At 39.2% G+C, this 21,775-nt stretch overlaps 2 protein-coding genes across 2 annotated transcripts; one reads left to right on the top strand and one right to left on the bottom strand.

Annotated features, from left to right (window-relative positions):
* Positions 1-474: 474 nt before the first annotated feature.
* Positions 475-13,145, bottom strand: LOC311034004 (integrin alpha-6-like; the record flags this gene model as incomplete). The annotated part of the gene is made up of 26 exons (XM_084041743.1): positions 475-543; positions 714-839; positions 1,101-1,205; positions 1,584-1,694; positions 1,879-1,980; positions 2,095-2,271; positions 2,725-2,827; positions 3,951-4,025; positions 4,340-4,419; positions 4,672-4,755; positions 5,453-5,609; positions 5,987-6,108; positions 6,197-6,343; positions 6,823-6,968; positions 7,380-7,444; positions 7,683-7,772; positions 8,373-8,500; positions 8,873-8,961; positions 9,368-9,564; positions 10,022-10,235; positions 10,465-10,584; positions 11,246-11,516; positions 11,819-11,898; positions 12,026-12,147; positions 12,704-12,834; positions 13,101-13,145. 26 exons carry the CDS (start codon positions 13,143-13,145, stop codon positions 475-477), a joined length of 3,156 nt encoding a protein of 1,051 aa, XP_083897869.1.
* Positions 13,146-16,417: 3,272 nt separating this feature from the next.
* On the top strand, positions 16,418-21,229 carry LOC311065413 (uncharacterized protein). The gene is made up of 6 exons (XM_084085740.1): positions 16,418-16,552; positions 16,764-17,090; positions 17,304-17,663; positions 18,586-18,702; positions 19,188-19,252; positions 20,423-21,229. Exons 1-6 carry the CDS (start codon positions 16,465-16,467, stop codon positions 20,558-20,560), a joined length of 1,095 nt encoding a protein of 364 aa, XP_083941866.1. The 5' UTR covers positions 16,418-16,464; the 3' UTR covers positions 20,561-21,229.
* The last annotated feature ends 546 nt before the right edge of the window (positions 21,230-21,775 follow it).

Consider the following 21,775-nt stretch of genomic DNA (forward strand, 5'->3'; position numbering starts at 1 on the left):
ACTCAGATTTAATGAGACTGATTGTCACAGTTATGCACTTTGCCTTTACATCATTAAAATTGCAAAGGCATATTTCAACTGAGTAAACACAGGAGCAACTAAGGAGTATACCACTCAAAGTCAAACATGTTTGTCACTAAACTCTAAATGTTTGTGGTCTTCTACAGTGTACAAGACCACAAAAGTATTACTTAAATTATGAAAGACTATCCCCAATTTAAAACGTTTTTCCCCACAAATACACAATTTAACCATAAAACATGACTTAATGTTTATATATTGATAACCTGCAACCCCACCCCAACATCACAGTGCATTGCAAACAATGAAAAAGTAAAGTACACAAAACAAAATTCAAGGGACAAGCAAAAGCAAATGTTCAACACAGTTCAAAAATTGCATTCAAACCTATGGTATGAAATGACCCAGCCCACTGTGCCACCAGATATGTCCAATGACATTTCTTGTCAGGCCTTACGGTGCCCGTGTGTTTACATTTTCATCACACTTCTTGGCATGTCCCGGGCAGTTGATGCAGCCACACTGAGAAGAAAACAGACATCACAGTATCATTCACAGTTGGAGATTCAAATGCATGTGTTGAGATAGTTTGCATAGTGTCATATAGTCCAGACCATTTCAAACCAAATCAAATACCACACTTTTAATTTAATTTGATTTGAATTGTCTTGTTTAGTGCTATGATTGGATACCTTCCAAAGCAGGAAGCCAAGTGCGACCAGCAGCAGGAGTGATGTGATGACCGTGAGGAAAATGATCCACCAGGCCACTTTGGTGAAGTATTCCTCCTTCTTTTTAGGGAACACAGTCAGCCTCACCTAGAAATATATAACAGTAATAATGTGGGATAGAGCTGTAAAGTCAGAACAGTCACCTCAACTGCTACTACATGTGTATAATGTTACATAATCTTGAGTTAGTTTATTACGTATAACTCTAGATTTATCGTCAGTATATGGATATGAATACATTATGTGTAATTAAATTATCAATTATTAAATATAAATCTGTAGAAATAGAAAGATATTGGGTGGTACCTATGAACCTTGTGTGAATGTGATCATAATCCTGTGCCTTACCTGGGTTACTGGTTTCTGTGGTTTCAGTCCAATATTCAGTGGGGAGTCAGTGAGGCTAAGGCTGGCATCCACAACAATGTCTAGATAGTTCAGTGAACTGTAGTCCTGTCCAGAAAAGAAACTCTTGTGTTATTATGTTTACAGCTGACAGTTACACGAGCCTAAACTGTTCCTCTTGAATAATATATCTCTTTAACCATTCAATACAAAGCTGTTTTATTTATATTTTTGTAATAATGGACAGTCAATTTTCTTTTAAGAATATAAATGGACAAAAGTAACAATGTGAGCCTCAAGGTCAAAATAGTCATGATAGTAATTATCATTGGCAAGATCTTAAGTTCTTGCTAATGGCATTTCAGTTCAATTACAGGGCCATGTAGAAAATGGAGTCACTGGTGAATGGTGATACAGAGTAAAAGCTAGGGAGATTCAAGGGAATATTGGGAGTCTAGTGTTAAAAAAAGAAGAAGAAGAAATCACCTCTGTCAGTGTGCTGTTCCAGAGGCGAGAGCGGAGATATACAACTGCAGTACTGTCCAGGCCCTGCAGAGGGCAACGTATCTCCACACATTTCACCTCATCTGAGCATGTCTGAGAGAGAATCATAAAGCATTCACTGCAAGCTCTTCCATTGTGTGTGCGTGTGCGTGTGGGTGTGTGCGCGTGTGTGCATGTGCGTGTGCATGTGCGTGTGTGTGTGTGTGTGCGTGCGTGTGTATGTAACAAAAGCTAAGTTGTAAACTTGCAGGTTATAATAGAAACAAATAGCACTCACCAAGATTTTGTATGTCCTTTTTTTGGGAAGGAATGGGATACCATCAGAAGAGAAAGCTTCAAGTTCCGCTTCACGCTTTCTCCTCAAGGTATCATGCCATCCCTTGATAGACAAAAAAAGTGAATGGTTACATTTACACAGCTTTCATGTTCCACTCAAAGTTATAAGAGCAAAGCTCCCATGAGATTTTGAAGTAAAATGAGAGCTTATTAGCACCTTTATGTCTTTCAATGGGTTGATTTCTTTCACAGGTGAGCAGGAGACGGGCTGTATTCCCTTGCTGCTGATCTGAACCAGGTAGAGCAGCCACTTCCCTGTGGAGGTCTCTTTGGGCCAGAGGATGTTAAGTGACGCATTGGCAAAAGATTTCAACGGCCGGCCCAAATTTGTTATCTGGTAGGAAAGTGAAGAGGCAGCATTGAATATTAATATTGTACATCTCTACGTGTACTAAAACCAGTGGTTCTCAACGTTTATTTCAAGGACCCCCTAACTATAATGAGAGTGTACAAATGTGAGTGACACATTTGTACACTCTCAGAGTTCCATACCACCTGTAAGTGTCCATTTGGAACCCCCTCAAGGAACCCTTAAGGTCCCTGGTGGACCCCACTTTGAGAAAGTACATGTGGATAAACATGTGTGGTCTGTGGTGGTTTGTGTGAAAAAAAGTGATTAAATTTGTCCTCATAGGAAAAAAAATGGATTTAGCCGTGTAACAAAGTGATAACGTTTAATATTCCTCTTTGTTGTGACCAAACATGCTATGAGTTGATCTCATTTCATACATTCTCTTTCTAAACTTTTGTAATCTACTGACATGATTCCCTCCAGATGCCGTCTCACCCTGAATTCATACTGCACCAGGGTTCCAATCTCATCCTCTGTCTTTATGGCACTCTCACCCATGATGTCCCCTCCAAAAGACACCTGAGAGGGTGAAGCAAGGCTGACACACACACATACACATCAAACTAACTAATTTTGTGAATTGTCCTATAGAAATGTATTTTATTCCATAAATATTGTGTAAGTTTGAGGTGAACATTACACTGATGCATACTGTACTTATGGCTGCAAACAGTAGGCCTACAAGCTGTTGTGTTTGTGAACTTTGTACAGATTACACTACATGGTTGTTACAGCCATGACAGTACAGAACATAGGTTTTAGGCTCCTGGGATATTACTTTCACATTGTTATTGTGTACAATACTTTTCCTTTGGATAATACAGAGGAGTAGTAGGCCTATAGTTGTATAGTTAAAGCTACAATCCCTAAGTTTTATGTTTGTTGTCTCATTTTCCTGAGGTCCAAACTAAAGATGGCATCTAGTTTAGTCTACAATCTGGTGTCTACTTATAACAACTTGATTGACTTTGTCAACCAGTTGTGTCCAACCCGACACCAGGGTCTCAATTTCTCAAAGGAAGCGTACATGTGCTAGTTCTTCTGCATTGTGTGGAGAAGGTTGAAAAGCTACCAATAGGTGGAGATCGGTTACTTCTCTAATGATGGTTTAAATTTCCTCAAGGTTATTTAGTTTACTTTTATTCCCTCATGGACATAGATTTATTCTGGATTAGCCCTCTATACCTGGTCTAGGGGTTAGTCCACCAGTTACTGTGCAGAAGATTGCTGGTTTGATTGCTGGTCCAATCACAGGGAGTTGTCCCTGTGATTGGACTATCAGCTAGGCTTCTTCTTCTGACTCACAGGTGCTATATATTGTCATTAGCCAATGACTTTTGTATAAATATGTCCCTTTGTTTGTCAGAAAAAAACATTTGCCTGATGAAGACCCACATGGTCGAAATGTTGCTCCATTAATATAATTGTTTGGGAGCTGTAATCCAGTGTGGGGATGTTTTTTTGGAACTCTTTGCTTAATTCCTGCCTTGATATCCAGCACCTGGCCTAAATACAGGTATTAGATGTGCACACAATCTCCTCATTGAACAGTTATATTGGATTAACATACTATACTGATTGGTTACAGTAACATTTCATTAATTGAATTAAGTCCCGGACTGTTTTAAAGCTAAGTGTTGGAGGTGTTTATACATACTTACCCAAATACCTGAAGTTGTAGCTCAAATACAACTTTGGCAAATGCCTCAATTGGTTGTATACGCTGTACACTTGTCCTGCATCACATGGAAATGTGACTTTATTAGAATTGCAAACCCCCGGGTCAATAACATGTTAGGTTTACAGCTCTTCAGTTATCGTCTCTGTTGGGTGGAAACCTCATAACTGTTACTTTTCAGGATTAATGTGAAAAATGTGATAAATGTGAAAATGAAAGTAGCAGATCGACAAGCTCAAAACCCTTTTGTGTGACACTGTAGTATGGCATTAATACTAAAGTAGGGCATTCATTTACGGGAGGGAAAAACACATTAAAATATGGCCACAAGAGGTTTCTGCCCAACAGGAACGTTATACAGCACCTACTTACGTTTCAAGTTTTAGGGTAACATTGACGTGTGTTGTACTCAGTGAGATGCGGGTCGTTGATAGAATCACATAAAAAGTGACCTATAATGGAAGCAAATATCAATAATACATATAGTGCCAAACATGCTAACTCTCACACACACACACACACACACGCACACACACACACACACACACACACACACACACACACACACACACACACACACACACACACACACACACACACACACACACACACACTTTTAACAATGTATTTATGTCCACACAAAGGGAAAGCATACAGGGACACACATATTTTAGGTGCAGTAAAGGTTACAATAAAATACTCACTTCAGCATTCCTTTTGAATGGGTTTCCCAGGTCACAGTCTACTAATGTTCCCTTGTCATTAGCTGTACATCTAATTTCTGTTTCCTGTTGGCACAGTAACAAACACACACACACACACACACACACACACACACACACACACACACACACACACACACACACACACACACACACACACAGGGTGAAGGATGTAGGAATGACACCTTAGAGAAGATGAGAATGGACAACGAAGTATAAAATCAGGCTTCAGGGTGGTTTGATCCCAGGCCAGCAGGGTAGGGCTACAGAGCCTGGTGAAACCACCATGGCATTGAAAAGGCCAATCTGTATTCTGTTATAGATGAGATCCTCTACAGTGGGCTTTCTCAATACGACCAAGGGCACCCAGGAGAAAATGGTGAGTGCTGCTTTTATATAAATTATGCTCATAAAATATGGAACAACCTGCCTCGTGCCTAAAGACATTAGAGAGGCAGACACATAGGCTAGATGTTTTTAAACAGTGCCAGTGCCAGTTCCAACTTAGCCGTTAGCCGCCAGTTTATTGTATTCAGCACGTTGTTGTGCTTTTATTATTTGTTCTGTGGCATAACTGAATTGCTTTGGCTGGGATGGTCTCATATGATTTGGTTTTACTTGTATGTTTCTATATGTTTTAATACTGTTTTTTTGTGCAATTGGTAAAGCACTTGGAGCTACATATGTTGTCCCACCACATCAGCTGTTTATTATTATTATTATTATTATTATTATTATAATGTATAGAGGCCTGATTACTTACAGATGCCTTACTGTAGATAAAGGAAGAATATAGCAGTGAGTCGGGCAGTGAGATGACAGCGTGACTCTGGTGAGCGTCATCTCCCTCTCTGTTGGTCACAGTGATCTCCAAGGCAATGTCCTCATCAGAGGGGGAAATGACTGCCATGCCATCCTCACTACACACAGTGGCATCCTCAGTGTTAGTTGAAAAGTGGACCCACAAGGGCATGTCATAATAGGCAAACAACTGCAGGTCAACTGAAGTAAAATGTTTTAATGTTTTTAAGTAGTTAAACAAACACTGAGGATTTTACTGCGTAGAGATGAGGTAATATCGAATCTTCACTTTGACAGTAGACAGTGTATTGTTTGTACGCTACAATATCTATACCGTATTTAAGAACATTTTAAAAAACTGCATTTCTTAATGTTGTTGGGGAAAGTGCCATACAATATGACCACTGCAAATAATACAAATAACACATTATTAAATCAAAATGTAGACGTGTTTATTTTCGTCCATTCAGTATGAACACTGTTTTTTTCATCTGACCTGTGCAAGGCGTTGAAATGATCTTGCTTGTGTTGTGTTTGTCTAGAGCAGAACTTGTACTGCAGCTCTAAGTTGCTCTGGCAGATGTTGTCGCTGCCGCAGCCTTTGTTTATGAACACTATCTGAAAAGGAAACATATTGTAATAGTACTTGTATGCATGCACACACCCCTCAATCCATGTGTCCCAAACTGAAAACATACACACGCACCTCAGATATATTCTTATTCTGCTGATAATAGTTGAGGACAGGGGTGATGTGGGGTAGGTCACCAGTCTGCCCGGTGGTGTGACTGGAACTCCACAAGGACACAGAGACGGAGACAGGAATACTGTGTAGTCTGTCCTGGATCTCTCTCTACAGCAGTCAGTCAAGTAACACAGAAAGTATTCAAAATGAATGGAATTAACCCATTATCATTGTCAAGACTTTGTTATATTAGATGTGCTCATTTTGTGTACATGTTGTGAAGCCAGTGTATGTACAGTATATAAAATATGTGTATGTTGTTCCTGATATGATTTGTGGTGTTATAAAAAACAACCCTCCCCCCGTCATTTCATTTCATTTTGAGATGTTTCCATGCTATAGAGCATTGGTTCCCAAAATGTTCCATGCCTCTGGCTGTGTCCCCCCAATTGCAAAAAAAAGGTGTCTACAATGAAAATAGTGAAAATAGTCACCTCACAATGCTCACAACCGATGTGACAGGTTGTGAGCTTGTAGGCCTATAGTCTGCCATTTTTACTTATTTTGAAATGTTTTGAATAATGACAATAATGAAAATGTTAATTCAAATACATTTTTCCTCTTCTATACCTCTATGAGTAGCCTACCTGGAGTCTGATATTTATCTCTGTACAGTTTCCTTTGCCCTGCCCTGGGAGATCTACAAGTCCTCTGGATGGGCTGGTGATATCCATCCTAGGAGGAAGTCTCTGTTTCCTCCTCTCGGCATCCGACTCAAAGGTAAAGTTGAGAGCTATAAAGAGGAATCATAACACATTACTACTACTGCTATTAACATGTCTGTGTTAAGATAATGAAGCTCTGCACTGAATTATCATATTTGATTAAATAGATTAGTTTTGACCAATTCATACTTAAGCCCTTGACGTGCATCGAATAAGCCCTACATACTTTGGTGAGCGTATAGGTGAAACATTTTTTAAATGTTCACCTATAATGACATGCCCAAAATATGGACAGCAAGTTGAAATGAGTTCCCTCCCTATTATTTGTTTGAGAAGGTTCATGAGGATCCTGTAGACTGGAAAACTGAAGAGACAAGGTTGTAATGTAAAGCGTAAATCAATGGTTCAGAGGCAGAGCCAAACTAAAATGAGATGAAAGGGGTTCTGAACCAAGAAAAAAAAGAATGGAAGGAACTTACTGAGTTTGGGATTGAAGGATGCTGGATGTGCGGTGTAGGCAAAGCATGCCCGCGCTGTGAAATGACTGTACGAATGCACACCAAAACATCACACAGGATTAATATACAAGGTGAGGAAGTTAATGACTTTCACTTGACGTCTGTCTCATTCTAGGTGTCTAAACCTGGACCGGGAAAGCAAGATGAATGTGGATGGATTCTTTTTCTACAAGTGACCCTACTCTTTTGGAAGATTATTTTTCGTGGCATACAAAAAACGAAACAATACACATTGCTGATTTGTTATGTTAAGGCGCATCTCACCATCTGTGTTTATCACAGTGATCCTTACTGGTGTCAACTTGACTGGGAGTTAGCGTCAGGTCAGTGGTAACACTGACCACTGGCCGTGCCCTGCAGGAGAGAAAGACGAGTTTTAGGACATTGTGAGGTGTTGTTGGCTTAAGGGACAGCCATGCTGAATGGAATGTATACTTTTTGGACTATTATTTTGTCATCCATGTTCCCCTTTTGATAGGAGCTCAATGAGCTGGCTACAGACACAATTGACTACTTTTTTTTGTATTAAAACTGGTAAGAAATGTGAGGTAGGGTATGAAAAGAAAGGCCTTTGCAACATCATTGCTGACAGTGAAGTGAGATTGACATCTAAGGATGTCCAATGCTTTGGGGGAATGTAGATTAGCATAGGTAATGTAATTGATAAATACAATACCAACATGGAGTCTTCAGACAATCTTAATGGTTAAAATTATCTCGAATTATCTCTATAATTGGAGAATGATTGTGCGGTGCATGATCCGTTTACTATATATAAATATGATGACAAAACATTGAAACAAAGTGATATAAATACAATGATAAATAAATAAATAAATGATGAGTTAAGTTCCTCATAAAATGCCTTAATTCCTTTAACCCAAAAACTGGAACTGGTCCTGCTAATATTATCAACAATTCAACAGTGAGGTAATTCAACCAGGGTACAATTACCTGTAAACAAAGACAGAATCTGAGAGTGACCCAACAGCCAGATCTGGGTAGTGATTGTCATCCACGTCCAGGTTCCCAGACAGAGAATATCCAAACAGAGTTACTTCAGTAGAACCCGGGGAGAGGACCTACAGTACAATACACACATCACAACAAAGAAGACTTCAATGGAGGTCTGTAGCTGAATGTTTACTAAACATTGACCATATTCACGAAGTGGCCATTTTGCGCTTATATAATTCTCGGGGGATAGGAAAAGTTGATGTTAGAACAGTGAAGAGTATCAAAAAAGGATACATAATAATGCTAAATATTTATATTTAGACACCATTATTAGTCATACACTTTTTTAAATGCTTGCACACAACCTGGGACCTGGTGTGTGTTATTGATAGATCTGAGGTCATCACCATCTCACCCCCCATTTTCTGAGCCAGGTTGGGGATTCAAATTGGTCAACCTTCCTCTCCTGTCCATCCTGATACGTATATCATCCTCACCTGTGCTGGCTTTTTATTGATGCCTCCTGAAGAGCCATAATAGAGGTATACTCGACCAGAACCCTCGTACGGGGCTCCCACTGCAATATCTGTTAAAGAGAGATTCATATCCAAGCTCCCATGACAAACCGCACTTTATACTTAAAGTCTTTCACACACATAGAAAGACTGACTATGTAGATAAGATTATATCTTATTTAGTCAGTGGTTCTCAAACCTTTTCATGTCAAGGACCCCCAAATTAATATGTATTTGGCCACAGACCACCATCAGATAATCTTCTATGCCAGGGACCCCCATATGACATTTGTGGTGTTAAAAATATTCCAGAATTTTCAACTTTTTTCAAGATTTAAAAATAAAATCTACAAGCTCTCAACACGTCGTTATTGGCTATTTTCAAATCTGTGTATGTATACTGGAACCCACTTCGAGAACCACTGATTTAACAAGACAGTTGTGAATGCTCAACACATAATATAGAAATCTAACAACCTTGGTAACCATCTTGGTTGGCATCTCCTATGTTTTCCACTGCATGGCCAAACATGGAGTCTTTATGTCCAGTCAGCTGGATGGGATGGAGCTGGTCCCAGTCTTTCCCTTTGTTGTTGATATAGACGTAGACGGCCCCTCCAACCTCACCATCTTTGACAAAGAACTCAGGTGCTCCCACAGCCAGGTCCTCCCACCTGCAGAGGGAAGCACAGAGACATAACAACGGTAACATTCACCAGGATGTACTGTAGTTCACCTCCATGAATCTTGGCATTACAGCTGTATTGTGTGGACACAGGTCAAAACCATGACAAAGGTAGATATAGCTTACTGGTTTATGATTTATTATCACACAATAAGTCTCACTGTGACTAAACATTGCCCAAATATCTGAGGGCATGTGTTCCACAGTAGTATTAAAGATTCAGAACTCTCGCCTGGAGAGATCATCCTGATTTATTGCTACTGCAGCAACCAAATAAGATGCCACAAGCGGTGACACTTGTCTGGACCTCGCCAGGCAAAGGTGTTTTAAAAAGTAAATCTTCACATCATATTTACCATTAAAGTGCAAACCCATCATTTTTCAGGAACAACTAATATATTTTTATGTATTAAAAATGTCTTCACATCATAGTGAGAAGCTCCTACCCATCTCCATTGAGATCCACCACTGCAATGTCGTAACCAAAGGAGGAGGCTAGACCTGGACCAGACAGAACCAGCTCCACTAACAGACTTCTCTCAGCCAGAGGGTCCGTCTTCAGAAAGGTCACCTGGCCACTGTATCCTCCACGCGGAGCTCCTGATACTACGGTGAGCTCCCCCTGCCTAATGAGAGCCATCCCAGAGTCAGTGGAGAATCCTGGGTAAAGGGATGCAAATGAAGCCTGAGTTATATTTAGTTGTCGCGTACTAAGAATTGCTGATCTACAAGCTCACAACATGTCACATTGTCACAGCATGAGCAGTGTAAAACAGGCATGCTTTTTAAGTTGTAAACATTGGCTGCACCTCACAAAGGTTGGCTTGTGTTTTTTAAGCATAGCTGAAAACCAATTTCTATATTTCTGTGACAACAGACTGAAACTTACCCAGATAGCTGTTGTTCTGCAGAGGGATGAGTCTGGGGTCAAATCGGTCCATATCACCAGTCTCTCGAGGTTCTTCATTGGTGACCACCAGGTTGTCCAGAAGTTCCATTCGTACAATTCCTTTTGTGATGGTTGAACAGAAAAAAGTAACAAAATATAAAAAGATAACTGATGATAACTTGTGGTCTCAACCGCCTACCTCAGTCACCTTTATTTTCTTTGTCTTTTCTTTAACTTTTTATTTATTCCATGATATTCATCATATTTCCATATTTGATAATGAATAAAAACGGTCCTCCATTTCATCAGTCATCTTTATTATCCAAACTTTCAAAGCCTCTAATATATGCCTGGTCTCTGGAGAGATTTATATTTTAGGGAATATATTAAAAAAAAGGGTGAAAAAAAGAAAGAAGGTGACATAGCTGGTCACAGTACCAATGGAACATATATGAGACCATATTAAATATATTATTTATGTAACCTCACAATTTATTTGTTGCCATTTCCCCCCCGCTGTTGGTCTGGGGGCAGTGTAGCGTGTAGACAACCACATGCCTCCTCTGATGCACTAGTTGCTCCTTTCCACCTGACAGCTAGGAGCATCACATGCAGTGTAACGCACTTGGAGGTTCACGCTATATTCCCCCCAAATATAGACCCCTGGGGAACTCAGCAAAGCATATAGGGTCTAAGTGGTTATGTTCTCAAGAAAATGGCTCATCATTCTAAATAATAACTAAAAAACAGGGCTCCTATTAGAAGCTTCCCACTACTGTACCTTTCCACTGGTAAGCTCCTGGTGCACCAAACAACACAGTTCTATTGTCCTTGGCAAAGGATGCCCCATGACCCTGCTGGCAGTATGCAAACCACTCATGGTCCTTCTGACGCCTGTTGAGGTGTTCAGCATCACACACCACTCTCCTCCATGTTCGCTTTGCCTGTCCTACACGGAGGTCCTCTCCTAAGATGTAGCACTGACCAGTCACCAGATGAGGAATGTAAAGGGTTGGGCTGGGACTCCACTGCTGGTACTTATGTCCACAGGTCTGTGAGCGAAGAAGAAGTGATAACTCATTTATTTGGTCAAGCAACCTAAAGCCTGAGTTGAAAATAGCCGACATACAAGCTCACAACGCGTCGCACTGCGATGGCTTAATATGTAGGTGGAATTTACTCATTTACAATACATTTTACATTAGGTTTCGGCATTTAGTGGAAGCTCTTATAGATTAACATCCAAATACAATTCAAGAGTACGGACTACAAGGATCAAAACCATAGTGACCTCACAATTGCCCTGTAATTTATGAATGAATGACTAATAAAGAATTCATACTTTTTTACTTACCATAACACTTTTCCCAGGACCTTGGCTGGTCACCCTAGCCCCCATCCACTGATCATTTATGTATTTACTCTCCAGAAACTCTTGAGGGAGAAACATATATCAAAACCAAGTCAACCCTGCCCGATCACAGTAGCACCACATTCGGCACATCACAGTGAGTAAAACAGTTGCACATGTGATTAACTACTACAGTACATGCAAACTGACCATCGTTTTCAAACTCAATGGGTTGACAGCGTTCAGGTTTTGCGTTAAGTCCACACTGGTAGACAACACCAGTGACATTTCCTTGGTTTTGATGCCTTGACCGTGGGGCCCCAACAAGCAAGCTGCAGAGAAGGTCAGTTGTGGCTTGGTGAGATGTTGGCATGCTTTACAGAACTTTTAACTCCTTTTTCTTTTCTTTTTTAAACCAGTCTCCAACAAAACTTCACAAGGCAGTGTATGTAATACGACAGCCTTTCTTTTTGGAGAGAATTTCCTGTCAGCCCCCCATACAATTACGTCTTTAACCTATTAAGGCCAGGAACGCTTCTGTGTCATTTTAGATTTCTTTGGCTATTCAAAAATAGCAGATATACAAGCTCATGCTATTTTTGAAAAATCTTGAAAATGTGTGCAAATCTTTGAATATAAATATATTTTTAAGTGAACATTTGTAACTCAAATCTTTGCTTCTGTGGGTTCCTGGAACAAAAGGTGGTCCTTGACATGAAAAAGTTTGAGAACCACTGATGTAGCAACGATTTTGAAGACATTTTGTAGAACTGGCCTCAGGTTAATGAGACAATAGCAGAGCGCTCGCTCTGCTATTGTCTGAACTGGGCAGAAACCTGCCTCAGCATTTCTGAGCTTTTTTATTCACTTCGAAGCAGGACAACTCACAGTTTCTTGTCGACTGGGTTCAGTTGCTGATGCAGGGCGAGAGAAAATCCAAACAGGCTGCCCGGATCCCCATTCCTCCTGAGCACATTCTGGGTCTGGGTGTCCATGTTGAAAGCCACAACATGAAGCCTCTGGACCTCCCAAACACACCACAGACACACAAGGACTCTCTGCCAGTGTATTATCATGCTGTTACAACTTAAAATAGGTATACTTTTCCTTTGATTCAGTGGTGTATGGTGGTGCTCGTTCTCTAATAAGCACAGAGGGTGCGTCCAGAGCAGGTGCCAGCTATAGAAACACACAAACAGGGTGTGGTGGTGAAGAAGTTTATCTCTCGGTGACTACAAGCAGCACAGTTCAACTTTATGATTTGATAGCCCTAGTTAATATTTACCTCTTTCCTTTTCATGAGATGGAGGCCTGTCTGAGACACACCCATCTGGCCCCAACAGACTTTTGATTGGAGTGCGCCGACTGTGAATCATGGTTATCCATTGCAATAAGCCTCATCGGTTCCCCTGGCAAAGTAGGTGGCTGTGAACATGGAAATGGGCCGTTTATGACCTCTCTGTACATTTGTAAATATCCATCACATGGGGGAAAGATTGGGCAGGTGAATACTCTTTCTCTTCCCCAGTGTTTCCTAGATGGTCAGGTTCAGGGGTGCCAGCTGGAAACCTCCAGTCAGGCAGACTGGCAGCCTCTGATGAAATGACCATCATTCACGGCGATGTCTGTGCTATGAAAAGATAAGTAAGAACAATATAATAATATATTATGTATATGATGATGTGGTATGTAATTGTTTCACTAGATGGCGCCAAAGTATTCATCTGAATTAGCACACTGACAGCCCCTGGGACATAGCCTTGCATTGGCCAGACTCTAAGGGGTATGTTGTGCAGCTGAGCTTGTGTGTGTGTGTGTGTGTGTGTGTGTGTGTGTGTGTGTGTGTGTGTGTGTGTGTGTGTGTGTGTGTGTGTGTGTGTGTGTGTGTGTGTGTGTGTGTGTGTGTGTGAACACATGACATTTATGCGGAACAAGCAATATTCAATGTTTATTGGATGCATCCTCTGGTCAGTTTTGGACCAAATTTAGGAGGAGACATTCATGCACACAACCATGTGCACAATGCACATGCATGCATGCCTGCACCCAGCAAGTACAATATTTGTATGAATACTGTACTGTACAGGTACTTGCTCACAGCCCACTGTTTGTAAGGCACAAACGGTTACGTTTAAATTGTGGGGTCTTTTCATGACCTGCCCTGGAAACCGAAACTAACACTGTCAGACATTGTAACCACTTCTGACTCAAATTTGCCCATTCTGGGCCCCTGCTCGCGAGCTACACATCCTGTTATACATCATAACATTCAGGTGTTTGCATAGTTTTTAGAGTAAACTGCCTCAGTGGCCTGTCAACGGCAGTGATATGTCCAACCACAGCCTGCATCTGTGAGCTGCTACATGTGGCTTATCTTCCTTTCTTGACACGCAAACTATATTGCGTATTGTAGCTACTTCAAGAGGACAAAAGAACACAATAAACATAGGGACCTCTGAGAAGAAGGTCATATTATATGCTTTATTTTTCAGATTAACTTTTTAATTGCAATGCTTATCTGCAAGCCAAATTCCACTAATGGAACAATTCAAATCAAATCAAATTAAATCGACATGCCTGTCAAATATCAATTTGTGTTGATCATTGTGGCCATGATATAGTACACTGAAATGATTTGTACCTCTGTTAATCTGTTAATCTGTTGCCCAGTTGACCTCAATACGATTTATAGAGCTAAAATTGTAGCGCAGAAAGTTTCTGAAAAGAAAATGTACACATATATCCTTCACAAAAAAAAAATCACATTTGGTTCTCTTGTATTTATAATGCTCACAATATAGTGCACCCTTCCTACGCAAGTGACGCAACACATTTTTTCCTACAACTACTGTAGGCATTGGGAGTGGGAGAGTCATGGGTTTTTAAGGTCTGCTTTGAAGTGGTAAATTCTGCCTGCGTTCCCCCAGAGTATGGTTGTTTTTTACTGTCAAACTGATGTCCTGGTACATGTGAAGAGGAACTATCTTTAGGGTCAGTATCTAGAATTAGAATCTCTCTGTATTTTGTCCCCTGTTACTCTCTTTGTCTCAATCTCTTCCAGAAGTAAAGTGGAATGTTACTTACTGCAAACAAATAGACACAACACATCAACACAACAAAAACAGGTACCAATGTATTTACACAAGTTAACAAGTGGTAGCCACATAGACCCATAGACAAGTGAGAGATAATTAAATAGTGAAAAAGTAGGCGAATACCCAAGTCTCACATGAAACTTGTGTAAACCCCCAAAAAAGACAGGAGGCACAAGATACGGAAAAACAAAAAAATTGGTTGTGTACACATTTACACATGACAGAGCTCAAGAGAGTGTAGTACAACACCATCAGGTTAAACTGCCATCAATAAGTGTGAAAACAGACTATAGAGACCCTCTAATTATAAAACAATAGACTAAAAAGGTGAAATAATTCAAGCAAGAACAATAGAGCTGAGACATAAAGACAGATTTAATGTACAGTAGAGTGATCAGAAATGGAGAAGTGTCACAAAAAGGGGCAAATGTCTATTTCCTCACTGCGGCTCTTTGTTAACATGGTGTTAATTGTATGGTTCCTCTTACTTACAAAAGTGCAATTAAACACACTTTCTGTTCCTATAGTACCAAATGCCATTATACATTTAAAGCAATGTTTGTTTTCCACCTAAAGCTTCAAGAGAATATAACACAAATGTATATAAAGTCCTGATTTACAGTTAGCTAGCTTTTAAGCAACTACCAGTATGACATACTCTATAAGTTTGAGGTATAGCGCACAGATGATGTCTGTGATCCTAAAAGATCTGATAAGGAGGAAGTGTAAGAACAGTGACAAAAAGGTTACTTCTCAGAGAAATGTAAAATGTCCAACACAATATCTGTGTAGAAAGGCCGGCTGGGAAACAGAAGGTCCCCAGTTCGCGTCCCGGCCCCGGCGTATACATATCGAAGTTTCCCTGATCAAGACACTTAAAATTAACCCCTAACTACCCCCATAGCATCTACTGCGTCTGATACTTAGGATGGATTAATTATGCAGATAAGACATTTTACTGTATATGCAAAGCTCTAGCGAAATACTGCAAAAAAAGTGCAGAGCTATTATCTTTACCATCTATGTTGCTGTAGACAAGTATAATGTTGGAAGTGAAGTTGTTACACAAACATACTTCAAAATGAATTTATAAAAAATTGATAAATTCAAAAAGCATTTGTACCTTGATAAAAGTAGGCCTCAGTCCTATAGCGGGACAAGGTTTACAGAAACCATAGTGTGGCTTTACTGGAATTACATAAAAGCCATGTAGATATTAATTCAGGGTGGAAAATCACAAATTAGTAGAACATTCATTTGCAAGGGTCACCCATTCTTGTTCTCTCTCTCTCACACACACACACACACGCACGCACGCACGCACGCACACACACACACACACACACACACACACACACACACACACACACACACACACACACACACACACACACACACACACACACACACACACACACACACACACACACACACACACACACACACACACACACACACACACACAGAAATGGATCCTCTGCTGGCCAAGTTTCACAGGAAATGCACATTTCAGGTTCCTGCCAGTCGCATGCATTTTCTTAGTAAACCTTGATCATGAGACAAAACCTTTCACTTCAGTCAGCTTTCACTCAAAACACAATGACTGAAAAATGGTTTGTTCTGCTTCTTCTTAGAACAGTGTGTAAGTACATCTGCTATTCTACTCTGCTGTAAGACTCATATTTAGATTATATTAACTTCGTAACATATATTTAAAAAAAACGATTTTCTACCAAGAAATGTTTTGACTATCTATTTGTTTGGTGTTTGCTTTACCTGGCAATTCTATTTTTTTCTACACTCTTTTTGACTCTGCTGGGAACTACCATTACCCTCTGTTCTTCTGTCCTCAGCCATGATACAGCAGGAGATCCCTTTGAGAATCGTCAAAATCAGTGAAACCATCACTTTACGATGCCCACGAAATGCCCGCGAAACGCAATTTTTTTACTGGTATAAGCAAAGTCCTGGACGTATGCTCCAACAGGTTGCTACAGCCTATTTAACTGCGGCACTACAGGGAGAGTTCAACAACTCACGTTTCAACTTGAACTTAAGCAATGCTGACTTCAATTTAACCATCAGAAATATCAGCCAAGATGATGAAGCAACATATTTCTGTGGAGCAGGATCATCATATACTATGACATTTAAAGAAGGCACATATCTGGTTGTAAACGGTACAGTATGTCACATTCAGTCTCTATGTCTGTCTTCTTCTGATTTCTTTACCACCTACTTTATGTGCCATGAATTCTACTGTTGTACATTTGCAAAACACTTAATACATAATGTTTGTAATACAATGGAGTGTCATTGTATTAGTATTTAGGCCTGTTGTATCTTGTCAGCCACATTTCCACTCTAATATTTCTATTGTATCCTATTCACAGACTATGACCATGAGAGGGCGGTCCACCAGACTTTGATACCGGTGTCTGGGTCAGTCCCACTGGGAGACCCGGTGACTCTCAAGTGCTCCGTTCTCTCCGGGAGGGAAGACGGGGCCCTGTGTTCTGGAGGACACAAGGTGTTCTGGTTCCGATCGAATGCGTCCCATCCTGGCATGGTTTCAGCCACATGGAACATAAGTAGTGGATGTGACAACAGAACCGAGGCTGGCTCGGGTCCACAGAGATGTGTCTACAGTCTCTACAAGGATAGTGTCCACCACTCTGATGCTGGGATGTACTATTGTGCCGTGGCTGCATGTGGGGAGATGCTCTTTGGCAACGGAACTAATCTGGATATAAGTAGGCCATGCATTTATTTTCAACACAATTCTTTATTACTGTTTTATTTTTTAATAAGCGATCACATAACATTATGAATGCAAACATTATACTGATATTTATAACTCAATTAGGAAAACCATCTGGCTTTTTGGCTCTCATTTTAAATATCCACTTAACCCCTCTTTTTTGTGTGAAACGGTTACAACTGTACAACTGTACTTTGAACCGCGTTTTTCAGTCTACACCAAATCTCTTTGCCAGTCTACAAGCTCACAACATGTTGCAAAGTGACACTTTGTGATCTGCTATTTTTGGCAAATGTTACCCCCAGAATATGCATGCTGAGATTCAATTGGTTAAATAAACAAATCTGTGCAACTAAAGTAGGAACATTTAAATTGTATAGTACCAGATTAAGGGAATAAAAGAGAAATCAACAACACCCCAATAAGATGATACAAACACTGATAATAGGTTCTGCTTTGACACATGATATAAACAGATTTAAATTGACTTTACGAATGCTGTAGTTCCAGGTGTAGGTGGACTAAATTTTCACAATTACTGTTAATGAAAACGCAGGGCTAGTAATGGTCAAGTTTAAACTTTAAAATGACAAAGTGTGCTTCAAATGATGACTTTGTGACTGCATTTAAATGCCAATATCATCAACCAAGGTTTTTCCATTTCACTGAAATTTTAGTTTTGATGATAATTACATTGACTTGTTTTTTACATTACCTTTTTAATACTTGCTCAATAATGAAAGTTTACTAGAATAAAAAAAGCCTTAGTATCCCATTATGTGACAATCAATGTAATTTACTTCATATTGGATTGTTTTATAAGATATGGTACATACTTTATATTCATATTGTGTTGTAGTTGTATTCAGTCATTAACGGTTTTGATGATTATTATTATTTGTCTCTGATTCCAGGACAGAAGACGGATCCACTTGTCATTGTACTGGGGTTACTATCGGCCAGCTGTGTGATTGTGATTGTCGTTCTTATTTGCACCAGAAATCCAAAGTGTGTTTGTGAACATTGCCGAGGTAAAATATACTCATGCATTATAATCAATAACATATACATATTTGGTATAATCTAGAATATGTTTATTATGTTTCTCATGACTGTGTGACACTCTTTTTATTATTAAAAGGGAGTTGGGTTGTATTTAACTTATGAGGAGGAAAGCTGAGCGGGAGACAGCATATTGGAGTCACAGCAGAGATGGCTCTGGGTCCATAATTGATACTTCATTTTGTGACCTTGCCACTCACCAAAGTATTGCTCCAAAAATAAGGATGTAACTACTTAATGCTGTATTTAATTTGGTCTTTAATTCTTTATTTATAAAGGCAAAGTCCCAGTGAGATAACAAAATGAGTTGACTATACTAGCTGGTTTCCTTTTTAAAGATGTAATAACACATTGTAGCTAAACACAATTTTGGATCCTGGCTCGCAGTTTCAGAAACACTGTGTTAGAATGCATATTGTTTTACTTGATGTTAATTGCATGCTTTTACTTATAGGAACTCTGAACAGTTCTACTCATCTTGAACATGACCAGTCAGTGGTCCATCAGTCAAATGACCTGGTAATTATTTTTCCAGCAACCAAATCAACAATATACACTAGTGACTAGTGTTTGCCAATATGACTTTAAATCATATCACTTATGGATCAAACATTAATTTTCATCCTCTAAGCTGTCCATTTTCTTTCCTAAACTTCAATCTACATCCACATGTGTGTTTATTCAGTGGAATCAGACTCCTCTGTTGTCTAATCTTTCCACATGGGTGGATGTGTTAAAGCAGAATCAATGGAGTCATTTCCATTTATCTTTATTCTTGAAAGTAAGAATGTCTTAATATTTAATACATATAAAACTGTGTTATTTTGGAGAACTTGATATGTTGCATAGTACTGCTACAACTGACAACAGTGTCAGTGAATTACCACCACACCACCTCCACTAGGCTCAACAGTGAATTCTTCCATCCCAGTGCCAGCAGCCCTCCCCAACCATTCTTAGCAGTGATCCAACATATAATTCATTCATAAAGCCTGATTTACATAATTGCGCGGCAATATCGCGTGCAAAAAAGTTAAACTAAGTTTAAAGAATAACTATATACAGTATATATCAGGCTTACACTTATCCTGTGACAGTTCCTCCATTTACAGTAGGTTTACACTTGACATATCATCATCCAGTGATCATATAACCTCATCAGTACATTGATGGAACGGTTGCCTTACAGTGGCCCACCCAGCAGTTCAGAAACCCACCTATACCAACAGTCAAAGGCTTTGTAGTTGTCGTTTACCATCACGCATCGTAGGGTTGTAGTAGGCTTGAGATGAGAGCTATGTGTTCTTTGTTGTTTCAATACTGTTTTTCTTTCTTTTTTTTCTTAGTCTTGCTCAGTGTGATTTTGTTGATCCAAATGTAACTGCATTTATTTTTTACTTATTTACGTATTTTTGTATTATTATTTTTTTCCAAAAAGAGAAGGGAGAGCAAAGGGTGGTTCCCTTACCCTTTGTTCTTCTTGATTTTAAAAGGAAGTTTAGAAATCTCAGAATGGGAGGTACAGGAAGGCTCAGGGGTTGAGGTTTGGCCTGAACCACTCAACCTTCAACGGCCTTATATTATTTATTACAGCCTTCTTCTTGAAAGCCACTGATTTGAAATAGACCTCACCCAGACTTGGTTCATGGTCACAGCCCTGATCTTTGGTACTATAATTCTTTTCTCCAGGATGGTAATGGTGCCAATGAAGAAGTGAACTATGCAGCATTGGATTTCCCTGCGAGGAAAGCTGAAGCTAAGAAAAAGACGAAGAGAGAGTTGCACTCTGAGAGTATATACTCTGCTGTGGCATTAGAATGCCAGTGAATTGCTTCAACATGGTCAGATGTTACATCTAAGTTACATATAAGATTAGATTGCACTTGATTGGTCTGGAAACAAATATACCATCGTACAAGATGGATCAAGTTATATCACACAAACAGTTGTTTAGTGTCTCCATGTACATGTACCTACATCTACCTCTAATCAGTATGTACAGTATGTATGTTGGGAACGTCAGTGCTTAATGATGAGATATGTTGTGCGCTGTGTACTCAATAATGTCAATAACAGTGCAGTATGTTGTAGTGCACAGCTGGGAGTATAATTTAACATGTACATACTGTACAGTGATATTATGTTCATAGTATTTGGTAAGTAATATACAGTGCATTGTGGTATACAGTACAAGATGCAACATTGTCCATATTATAGTGCATTGTATTGGGAAGTATAGCTATCACATGATATGGGCTTAATTTTGTACTATGTTGACATTATTGTAATATGTAGAACTGAACATAAAATACCTTAGATGCCCACAGTATGACTATTTATTTATATTTTTTTTGTTTAACTATCTTTTTGCGAATAAACTTTTTTGATCTGCTCAGAGATGTTAAAGTTTATGTTTATTTATATGTAAATTGAGGTAGCCTATCAGCACTATATCTTACATTCTGACCCTTTTAAGCCCATTTGTGACATTTTGTAAAAAACAAACTCTACAGGTGACACCTGCTTCTACCTGCTAAAAAATGTATATGAATAAATAATATATTAACTATAACTGACCCCCTGTCTCACTCCCTCTCTTCAAAATATGAATATGATCATTTTCAATGTTGGAGATACTACCTTTATAGGTTGACACTACAGTCAATCAATCAATTGAACAAACAATTGATTGATTGTTCAATCAATCAATCCTCATAAGAACAAACAAACATACACATTATTATGCACATTAGTATTGTCATGTTGCAAATCATAAAAGACTAGGCCTAAGACATAATAGCAATACACCTCTACCTCAAGTTGCTCTAGTGTCATCTCGATTTACATAACTTCTATTAAACTATAAAACCTAAAGGTGTACTACTTTAACTAAAACTTACAGGACCTTGTATTGTGAATTGTACTTCCATGTACTTTTACCATGTCTTTCTAAATAAAGTATTCAATCACAGATGTAAAACATTTACAATGTTAAGATTATTATTTTTAATATTTTTTTTAAACTAACTGTTAAAACATTTA

Source organism: Gymnoscopelus microlampas, assembly GCF_963454915.1.
Source record: "Gymnoscopelus microlampas genome assembly, chromosome: 18".
Lineage (NCBI taxonomy): Eukaryota > Metazoa > Chordata > Actinopteri > Myctophiformes > Myctophidae > Gymnoscopelus > Gymnoscopelus microlampas.

Coding starts and splice junctions, on each gene's coding strand:
- LOC311065413 (XM_084085740.1), top strand. CDS start 16,465: ATGAGACAAAACCTTTCACTTCAGTCAGCTTTCACTCAAAACACAATG. Junction 16,553..16,763: donor GCTTCTTCTTAGAACAGTGT/GTAAGTACATCT, acceptor TTCTGTCCTCAG/CCATGATACAGCAGGAGATC. Junction 17,091..17,303: donor CACATATCTGGTTGTAAACG/GTACAGTATGTC, acceptor TCCTATTCACAG/ACTATGACCATGAGAGGGCG.